The sequence below is a fragment of the Alexandromys fortis genome, unplaced genomic scaffold, assembly GCF_014885135.2.
Source record: "Alexandromys fortis isolate MF-2015 unplaced genomic scaffold, M_Fortis_MF-2015_v1.1 scaffold_87, whole genome shotgun sequence".
Classification (NCBI taxonomy): Eukaryota; Metazoa; Chordata; class Mammalia; order Rodentia; family Cricetidae; genus Alexandromys; species Alexandromys fortis.
Genome location: NW_026067971.1, coordinates 8232156 through 8243300, shown reverse-complemented (window position 1 = coordinate 8243300; position 11145 = coordinate 8232156). Strand labels below are relative to the sequence as shown.

At 41.0% G+C, this 11145-nt stretch overlaps 1 protein-coding gene across 2 annotated transcripts in view; it reads left to right on the top strand.

The window, feature by feature from the left end:
• The first annotated feature begins 3476 nt into the window (after nucleotides 1-3476).
• The window catches only part of Rnf212 (ring finger protein 212), a 37697-nt gene continuing 30028 nt past the window's right edge, over nucleotides 3477-11145 (top strand). For both annotated transcript variants that reach the window (XM_050155836.1, XM_050155834.1), the window contains exons 1-2: nucleotides 3477-3686; nucleotides 7734-7795. In XM_050155836.1, coding sequence (XP_050011793.1) covers nucleotides 3578-3686; nucleotides 7734-7795 — 171 coding nt within the window. In that variant the 5' untranslated portion in view covers nucleotides 3477-3577. The remainder of the gene's footprint in view (nucleotides 3687-7733; nucleotides 7796-11145) is intronic.

Sequence of the window (11145 nt, the reverse complement as noted above, 5' to 3'; positions counted from 1 at the left end):
ATTAGCTATGTGAATGTCTTCATAATGTGAATGACATTGACAATTTAGATAATTATCATTGCATTCAAATTTTAAACACTTGAAACACCAAGAACCTTCTACATTGCAAAAGACACTGAATTTATCTCTGAGAGTATTGCTGAAGATGCGTAGATTTCCACAAAAGAAGCTATGTGAAAGGTACGCATAATTATATTTTTCCAATAATGCATAATTTTATGAAAAAGTAAAAAATAAATTCTAAAGAAGTAACTTTAAAAATAAACTACAAGTAGAATGTGGATATGAGAAATATATTTTTCTTAAAATACTTCCTCATACCATATAGAAAATAATTTTTTTTTTTTTTGGTTTTTCGAGACAGGGTTTCTCTGTGGCTTTGGAGCCTGTCCTGGAACTAGCTCTGTAGACCAGGCTGGTCTCAACTCACAGAGATCCGCCTGCCTCTGCCTCCCAAGTGTTGGGATTAAAGGCGTGCACCACCATCGCCCGGCAGAAAATTAATTTCTTTATTGACTAGAAATGAATCATATTACATTTACTTTCTTATTCAAAAAATCTTGGAGTTCTTCTATTTAGAGAGATGCAAAACAATTTTTACCCATCAAATGTAATCATACTTGTCTTTATACATGTTTATTGTTTGAAGCTTTAAATCTGTCATGGATGGATAAATGATTAAGCAAGATTGAACATTGTATAAATTAGTCATTAAATGCTTGATGAAGACTCACAATTATATTTATCTTATTCAAATATGAATCTATAATTTTTAGTTTATTTTTAAATATTTGCCTGAATGCATAAAAAAAATAACTTCAAGCCGGGCGGTGGGTGCTGAATAGCAGGCATGCTCTCAGCTACTTTTCTCTGAACCCTGAGCAGGTATACAAGCACCCAGATCCAAAGTGTGTGTTTGCCAGGCAGGTTAGCCCCCGTCATTCAGGCCCCATTCTGTCAGTTGGTAGAGCATGAGACTCTTAATCTCAGGGTCATGGTTCAGACTCCATGTTGTATCCTACAATGATTTTTTCTATATATTAATACACCTAAAAAATAAGGATGGAAAATAGAAAATAATAAACTGCTGGAACTCTCAATCCTAGGTATTATTATCTGTATAAATAACCAGGCTAGCTACGGATAAAACAATTATATTTTATTTATTATAAGGAGAAAAACTCATGAAACAGGACATGAGAAATCCAATCACAGCAATGTCCCGTGGGGAAAAGGAGCAGAGAGCACACACACACACAGGTGCACATCTTTTTACCTGGGTCCCAGCAAAACCACACCTTAACTAAGACCCACCTCTTTTTTTTCCATTCAAAAATTTACACTTCCTCCCCTCCTCCCATTCCCCTCCCTCTCCCCCACTCATCCTCCTCCCTCCCCCTCCCTGCTTGAGAGAGGGCAGGGAATCCTGCCCTGTGGGAAGTCCAAGACCCTCACCCCTACATCTAGGCCTAGGAAGCTGTGCATCCAAACAGACTAGGGAAAGACTCACCTCTTATGGATGATTGGTTAACAAGGCTTTCCCCATCATCTCCCTTTTGTCTAAACAAGAGCCATCCACACCCAAAACAAAACTATATATAATAGGAACAGATATCATGTATAAAATTACAAACATGAGCAATATTAAGCAAGGAACACATGACAAATGTTTTAATAAACATTCTATTCCAAAGAGTCTAAATCTTATATCGGAAATAAGCTTGGCTATATCATAAGAGGAATATAGCTACGATTATCTAATCTTCAGCCCCATCGAAGGCCTGAGAGGGAAGTAATATTACTTGAGCAGGCAGGAAGTGCAATCAAGCAGCTTCCAAAGCAAGCAATACATGACGGAGACAATTAGCTACCTGAGCAATCACCCAAAGTCTCATTTGTAATGTAGAAGCAACCAACTTTGGCTAAGGCCTAGTGTAACTGAAGATCATTTTCAGAGGCAGGAAATTTTTTTTAGAACCATCTTACCTGTCTTGGCAAGATTTGACAGTCTTTTTCCTTGTGTCCTGCATGGGCCTCTAGTGCTACCTCTTAAGGAGGCTGAGACAGGAGGATCCTTAGAGACCCTAAGTAGAGACCAGCCAGCCTGGCAGCAAAAGACTGTCTTACTCACTGTTCTATTGCTGTGAAGAGACACCATGAACAAGGCAACTCTTATGAAAGGAAGCATTTAATTGGGAGTTGCTTATAGGTTCAAAGGTTTAGTAAATTATGGTGGGAAGCATGGTGGAATGTAGGCAGGTACTGAAACAGTAGCTAAGAGCTACATCCTGATCAGTAGGCAGAGAGAAAAGACACTGGGTCTGGCATGGACTTTTAAAACCTCAATGCCCACTCCTAGTAACACACTTCCTCCAATTAGGCCACATTTCCTAATCCTTATCCTCCTTCTCCAGTAGTACCACTCCCTGATGATTAAGCATTCAAATACATGAGCCTACGGGAGCCATTCTTATTCAAACCACCACAGAGACCTTATCTCACAAACATGACAGTATAACACAAAGAAACAATATTAGTTTTAATGTGCAAAAGGATATTTTACAACTTTTTATTCTTCCTAAGTTTGTAAACCTGGGTTCTACATTATGCTAACAGCATAATTTGAACCAGCTATATTTTAAGGACTTGATAAAACAAATACAGTTCTGTACAGATCAAACGCATCTTTTTCCATCTTTACTTTTTCCTAATTCCTTGAAATACAGTAAACTTTTCTCCATACACATAAATAGCCCAAGACCTTTCTTGTACGGCCTCTAACAATCCTTGCAGACTTATGAAGTAGAAAGGAAAGGCATCCAGGATTATGTAAGAAACACAACTGTTAAAAAACGTTCTTAAAAAATAAGTTTTTAATTTTGAAATAATTTTAATATCAACAGAAATTAGCCCCTTTCACCATCAATTATTTCAAAGATAAAATGATCTTCCCTAAATTAATCCCTTTCTTGTAGAGATGTTGATGGCAAGCAGGGATCTCTGTCCTGCGCTGATATACTTCTTTCTCATGGCCCAGTGCAATCTCTCCCAACCATAGCTCCCTCGGTACTTCTAGCCCTGCTAGCCTGATTCATAACTCCATCCCCCAACCTCCTGGTAGTCCTCTCCTCCAACCCTGCTAGGGCACTAAGGTTCTCTTTGGTTTTCCTCGTTTTCCCTCCTCTCCATTATAGGATGTAAAGACGTCCCTAGATCTAGATCCCCCTACGGCCTGAGCCACCCAGTCTCTCTAGACATCCAGTTTTACCCACTTCCTCATGGTGTACCAGAAACCAATGTCCCTGCCCCGCCAGGCTTCCCTCCACCACCAAGCAAGCGCCCTTTCTTTACTTCGGTGCTCTGGGTAAGGGCTACCTCAGGAAGCCTGCGTCAGCTCCACGGTTGGCTCCGTGTGGGTTTGGGTCAGAGGCCACGTGCTGGTACGCATGCGCTGGAATGAGCGCAGGCGCAAAGCTGCCTTTCTAGTCTGCGCCAGGGCACTGAGAAGTGCGTCCTACCTCGGCGGCCTCGCTGACCGCGCGCGGGTGTCGCGTGGGCCTCACGTGGGTCTCCGGTCATGGCCAGCTGGGTGTTCTGTAATCTCTGTTTCCAGCCGCCGCATAGGAAGTCGTCCTTCAGCCTGACCAGCTGCGGGCACGTGTACTGCGACTCTTGCCTCCGCAAAGGTCCGCTGAAACAGGCCAGGGTCGCTGGGTTTCCTCTCACGGGGCGGGGCAGGGGCCTGTGCAGCTCAGGACCACCGAACCCCCACTGGGATCCCTAGCGGGAACTGCAGAAAACCAGCTGTTGCAGAAAACCAGCTGCTGCCTACCTAGGCATCTATTAGGGAGCAGTCAGTTGGTCAGATGTGAATGTTTTTGTTGTTGAAGTAAACTGCGGTGACGGAGGTGGACGGGGAAGGGTGCAGAAGCAGTGGGTTTTCACAAAGTGACCGACATGTTTAACTTGGCACGTAAAGGAACAAGTACACCACCAGCCCTCAGAGGATTTTCGGAAACGTCAGTTTATTTCCCAGTCTTACCTTCTCTAGGAGTTTACACACAGTATTTTGTGTCAGCATTGTACACGTAGGTGCCACAGTCATGGAACTCTGCTGTGTAGTCACACTCCAAATTATTCATTAGTTGAACTAACACGAGTGGTTTCCAGATAACTGACAGATGATGTTACTGTGAAAACTCTGGCTCATGTGTTTGTACGTACATGTACGCAACCAAGGGTAGAATTCCTGTGTTTCTGGTTTATGCTCTAAGAAGAAGCCTGATGTGAAAAGTAGTGATGAGAGAAATTCAGATGTATAGTGGGGCTTGTGAGAAGCGGTGTGCACAGGATGTAACCCTGGGATCAGGAGAAATAATGGGTTTGGGAAATGCTCAGTAGACTGAACAGACTTAATTCAAGGAAGCAAGGAACTGAACTCTTGCTGGATGCTGGACATCAGAATGGAGGGAAGAGCTGGTAAGCTCACCTTAGACTCAATACTTTAATACAGTTGAAGTTGTGGTGACCCCCAACCATATATAAAATTATGTTCATTGCTACTTCATAACTGTAATTTTGTTACTGTTATGAATCAATGTAAATATGTTTTCTGATGGCCTTAGGTGACCCCTGCTTGGAGTCACAACCTACAAGTTGAGAACTGCTGCCTTAGACCCTATGTTGTGGGAGCTGTCTAGGGAGGAGACAGGAGATAGTCCTGGTTGGATATCGAATTCAAGAGTCAGGAATGTTAATTGTGATTCAGTAACATGGAAGTTGGTGCCAAAGGATTCGGCAATTGGAAAATACTATCACCTTGGGAAGTATGTTTTATAGGTGGTAAATAGAAACAGAAGAAGGACTTTGGGTAAAGAAGGAAGTAGAGGTGTTGATTCCTAGATTTTCCCCTGAAGTCAAAGAATCAGTGTTTGAAAATATCTACTGGGTCAGTGGTGGAAGTCACCAGTGATTTGAAATAAAGTTAAAATAGTTTAGCATGTAACCTAAGGATATGTGCCTTCATGATAATGCAAATTACAATGCCCCAACACTGGTATGGGTGACTAGTTTAGAGTCTTGGGTAGGGACACATCAAGGTACTTCTGACTCTTGAATCATGAAGACAGCATAAGTTCAGTACCCTGAAATTTTTCTTCCAAGAACCACAGGTACTGCATGTCAGAATTATAACAACCCTGAGGACACACACACAAAAAAAAAAAAAAAGCTGGAGGAAAAAGATAGGGGGTACTAGACAGTCTTAACCTAGCTAGTTCTAGTGATCCATGTTCATACACTGTTGTTAAAATCTGGTGTATATACTCCCAGACTTTTTCAGGTAATACAATTTTTTTAATTTTTACTTATTTTTACATATATGGGTGTTTTGCCTGCATGTGTATGTCTGTGAATCTTGCTTGTGCCTGGTGTCTGCAAGGACATTGACTCTTTCTGGGACTGGAGTTACAGAAGATTGTGAGTCACCATGTGGATGCTGAGAATTGAACTCAGGTCCTCTAGAAGAGCAGCTAGTGTTATTAACTGATGAGTCATCTCTCCAGCCCTTGCTGGAAATTTTACACTCACACTGTGGGGTGGATGTCAAAGGACTATCTGTACAAGTTGTTTCAAGCTTGCCACCATGTGGATTACACTTTGTAGCAACTGTTTTTACACAAGCTGAACTAGTTTGTTGGCTAGGGTATTTTGGATTTTAAAAACAATAATATAGATAGAGGATGGATGGATGGATGGATGGATGGATGGATGGATGGATAGAGAGATATTATTTAGTAAATTGCTTTTATTCTTTACTAGGGCACAGATTGCCTTCACTGTTTAAATTAGTCTGTTTCAGCCAGGCAGTGATGGTGCAAGCCTTTAATCTCAGCACTCAGGAGGCAGAGACAAGTGGAGCCCTGAGTTCTAGGTCAGAATGATGTACAGAGAGTTCTAGGATAGCCAGAGCTACACAGAGAAACCATGTCTCAATGAAAACAAAAAACAAACAATGACAACAAAGCATAACACACACACACACACACACACACACACACACACCAATTAGTCTGTTTTATTTTTAAGGGTGTAAATATCTTCAGTTACTATACCATAAGTTATTTCATTGCCTACTGAAAGACATTTATGTTTTATGAAATTTGGCTATAAAAACAATTTTCCACCTAGGGGTAGAACTGCTAAAATGTGGATGTGCACATTAAAGTAGGCCAAATGGTTCTCCAGAGAGGCAATGCCCATCTAGATTCTCCCTTTGATGTGCCCTCTTCACTTGTGTATCTTTTCTGAATGGCCAAAATTTTCTTCTCATACATTTATTGTCTCTTTTCTTTTTGCTGATCGCTCATTCAGGTCCTCTCACAGTTTAGTATTTACTTTTGGTTGACCTATAAACAATATATATTAAATATCAGCCACTTTGGCAGTAACCTGAAAGAGATTTTCTTTCTGCCCCCTCTCAATTTCTCTTCCCCAGCACAATGCTTGTGAGTCTGTTCTGTAATAGTTTACTGTGCAGCTTTACTTGAGATAGTAAAATAAAACATAGTAAGAGAGAGAATAGAAACATGCTGTGGAGGATAGATGCTGAGGGGAAAGGTGACTTGAATACCTTTATAAGAAGAGAGGGAGGGCTGGCAAAATACATCAGCAGTTAACCATACTTGCTGTAAAACTTGGTTAACTGAGTCCAATCCTCAAAGCATAGTGTAGGAAATAACTGACTCATGGAAGTTGCCCTCTGACCTTGACATGTTTATATTTGTTCATCCTCAACATCCCCTACTCTGTGTGTGTGTGTGTGTGTGTGTGTGTGTGTGTGTGTGTGTGTGTGTGGAGAGAGAGAGACAGAGACAGAGAGAGAGAGAATATACAAGTAGCTCAACATAGGGAGTCTAATTGTAAAAAATCCTGTGACAATTCTGCGTTTTTACATAGGGTACTATGGAGGTCAGATACATAGAGAAGAGGATAGTGAAATAAGGACAGGATCCTCATAGGTGCTCAGCAAAGAACTAGAGTCTGAACAGGCAAATTAGTTACATGCTGATAGGTAGACAGGTATATAAACTTTTTGTGCTTCAGCTGAGACTGGCTCTTAGGTAGCAGGAACACAGTGGTGATATAATGGCGACCTTGAGAGGTATTGTAGAGGTTTAAAGATGTTATTTGCATTTTAAATTGCTAAAAACTTTAAATTAAAATCTCTAAACCAAGTAGTAGTGCTTGCCTTGTATCTAGGTGAGAGGGCAAAGCAAGAGGATTGGAAGTTCAAAGCCTGTCTGGACACCTTAGCAAGACCCAGTCTCAAAAAGTTTTGGATTTTTTGTGAGTTTTTGTTTTTATTTGGTTGTTTTGAGACCAGATATCTATGTAGGCACCACCATCGCCCGGCCTCTAAAAAGAAAATTTTAAAAGGACTGGTGCTACACACACAAGTGCACTGGGTGTGGGAAGATAAAAAGGATACCACTGCAAAATCTAATTTAAGTATTGTTAGCACTTACGGTCACTGTTGGCGGGGGAGCACATTTACAAAGCAGGAAAATAAATGATTGTATAAATTATTTCACCAAATCCATAGCCTCATCACATAAGAACATAAAAACATTTAGATACTATATAATCCTGCATTCTAACTCAAAGTCTATGTTCACACATATTTCGCAGCACGTTCAGTATAATGTAATTAAACATTTGTTTTTCTTTGATAGGTAAAAAGGATGAATGCTTGATCTGTCAAGTTCCGTGTCATACAGTTTTACTTTCGAAACATGTAAGTTGAAACCTTTACAATTTGAATATTCATTATAATAGTATTCTCTTTCAAATTGAGTTTAAAATTTTAGTAACTATAATATCTATAATTTTTATTCATTTTGCTAGATTAACTAATGAGACTTCTGAGTAATAAAGCATAATATGGTTTGATTTTGCTGTTTGTTCTGTGGTTTGGTTTTACTGTTGATTGGTTTTGGTTGATTGATGTTTGTAATTTTGTTTTTATTTTTTCTAAGCAAAATGCATTTGTCATGAGTTTGTCACTGTGTCATCCAGGATATCCTTAAACATAACATCCTCTGCCTTAGCTTACTGAGTGCTAACATTCAGACATGAGCCTCTGCACCAATCAGGATTTGGTTTTAAAATGTTATTTTGTTTTTCTTCTTAGCCATAGGCTGGCCTTAATCACAGTTAATAGGTTGCAGACCTGAAAAAAAAGGAACATATATTGCCTGAGAACCTATATAGTGACATGGACAATAATAGTGGTGTTCAGGGTATTCCACTGGAGGAATGATTCGCTGTAAAAACTGTGGTCCAGAGTAGCCCAACAGTGGCTGTCTCACAATGGAAAGGCTGAGAATCTGGTGATTTTTCTGTCCATAAGGCTAGATATCTCAGCAGTTCAAATCTGGTGCTGTAGTCTTTAGAGGATTCCTGAGGAGCTGCTGATCACTAGTCTAGGTAGGAATCCTGAAAAACCTAGTTCTAATACTGGGGGGGGGGGGGGGAATGCCTTAGCAATGGCATAAATGAACTTTCCAGGAGTCAGAAAGAAAACTTTCCTTCTACTGTGTGTGTGTGTGTGTGTGTTTTATATAGGCTGCCATTAGAAGATGTGGCCCAGATGTAGGGTATGTCTTCCTACTTCAAATAATCTGATTATGAAAATACCTCTTCTTCTCCCTCCCCTTCACTCACTGTCATTTTTATTTTGCACTTATTAAGGGATAATTGACATCTACCCAGTAAGGCTCATTTAACCCATTAATGTGGGGTGTGTTTTATTCAGGAGACCTCTCACCTTTCAGAAAATTACAAGTGCTTTTCCTTGGAGGCCTGCAAACTGTAGTAGCCCTGTCCTTAGGTGTTGATTGCTTTAAAGAGCTACCAGAGCAGCTTTGAAAACATCTTCTCCTATGCATTCATTACTAGTCTGTAAAAAATGCTGCGTTACCACCTCCATTGCTGGTGTGAATGTAAACTTGTGCCACCACTTTGGAAATCAATATGGCAGTTTCAGAAAATTGGGAGTCAGGCTACCTCAAGACCCAGCAATACCATTCTTGGACATATACCCAAAGGATGCTCAATCATACCACAAGGACACTCGCTCAACTATGTTCATAGCAGCTTTATTTTTAATAGTCAGAACCTGGAAACAACCTAGATGTCCCTCATCCAAAGAATGGGTAAAGAAAATGTGGTACATTTACACAATGAAGTATTATTCAGCTGTTAGAAAATGGTATTATGAAATTTGCAGGCAAATGGATGGAACTAGAAAAAAAACATCCTGAGTGAGGTAACCCAGACCCAGAAAGACAAACTTGGTATGTACTCACTTTTAAGTGGATATTAGCTGAAGAGTAAAGAATAGCCAGGCTACAATCCACAGACCCAGAGAAGCTAGATAATAAGGAGGGCCCAAGAGGGGAGGCATGGATCTCCCTGGGAAGGTGAAATAGAACGTTTCTCCTGGGTAGACTGGGGGCCAGGTGGGGATGGGAACATGAGAGATTGGGTTTGGGGGTGGATAGATGGAGAGAGGACTGAAAGAGATGACTGGAAGGGGGGCATTTCAGGGTCAGGTTGAAACCTGATGCAAGGGAAACACCCACAAATATACAAGGACGACCCCAGCTAAGACTCCTAGCAATAGTGGATTTGTAGCCTGAACTGGCCATCTCCTATGATCAGATTGGTGACTACCTACCCCAGTTATCATCAGAGAGCCTTCATCCAGTAATTGATGGAAACAGATGCAGAGACCCACAGCAACCAAACATTAGGCCACGTTCAGAGAATCCTGATGAACAGACGGAAGGAGGATTGCAGGAGCCAGAAGGGTCAAGGATATCACAAGAAAACCCACAGAAAAAAACAACTAATGTGGCTTATAAGAACTTAAAGAGTCTGAACCTATAACCAGAGAGCCTGCATGGGACTGATATAGGCCCTCTACATATATGTGACAGTTGTGTAGCTTGGTCTTATGGCACTCTTAGCAATGGGAGCAGGGGCTGTCTCTAGTGCTTTGTCTGGCTCCTGGAAAGCTATTCCTCATAATGGGTTGCGTTGCTCAGCCTTAATACAAGGGTAGGTGCTTAGTCTTTCCACTACTTGTTATGCCATGCTTTGTTGACGCCCATGGGAGGCCTGCCCGTTTCTGAACAGAAAGAAAGGAGGCATGGATTAGGAGGGGCAAGAGGAAGTGGAGGGAGAGAATGGGAGGAGAGGAAGGAGGGGAAACTGGTCGGTATGGAAAATAAGTGAATACACTTTTCAAAAATGTGACTTTGCTAAAGATCCTATTCTTCTAGAATATTTGTATATGCAGTCATTGGCAGGAACTCCTTGTAGTGCTGTATAGAACTGCTGACTACAGCAAGTACCCTGGTCTCTCTCTTAACTTGGTGATCAGGGTTTTAGTATTTCACCAAGTATGCTTATACTAATTTGCAAAAGGTATTTTTAAAATCATGAATTAGGTATATAATAAAAATAACTATATTTATTACTTTTCTGTAACTCTTGATAATATTCTGTTTTACCATATTTTGTTTGTGGGATGGGGAATACATTTACTTTTTAAAAAATTATGTGTCTGTATGTGGTATGTGCACATGAGTACTGTGCCCACAAAGGTCAGAGATATTGAATCCCCTGGAGCTGGAGTTACAGGTATGCTGTGGGAAATACTATTATACCCTGTAAAGATTTGTCACTTGTATTGGCTTAATAAAATGCTGATTGGCCAGTAGCCAGGCAGGAAGTATAGGTGGGGTGACCAAACTAGGTGAATTCTAGAAAGAGGAAAGGCTCAGTTTGCAGTCACCAGCCAGTTGCAGAGGAAGCAAAATGAGAACGCTGCACTGAGGAAATGTACCAAGCCACGTGGCTAAACATAGGTAAGAATTATGGGTTAATTGTTGGAATATGGAGCGGCGGCGGGGTTGCGTCCCCAACACCCCGGCCGCTTGGCTAGCTTATGCCCGAAATAACAACACACAAACTGTATTCATTTAAAGAACTGCTTGGCCCATACTCTAGCCCTTATAGGCTAATTCTCGCACCTGGACTAGCCCATTTCTAATGATGTTTGTAAGCACCCCAAGGTGC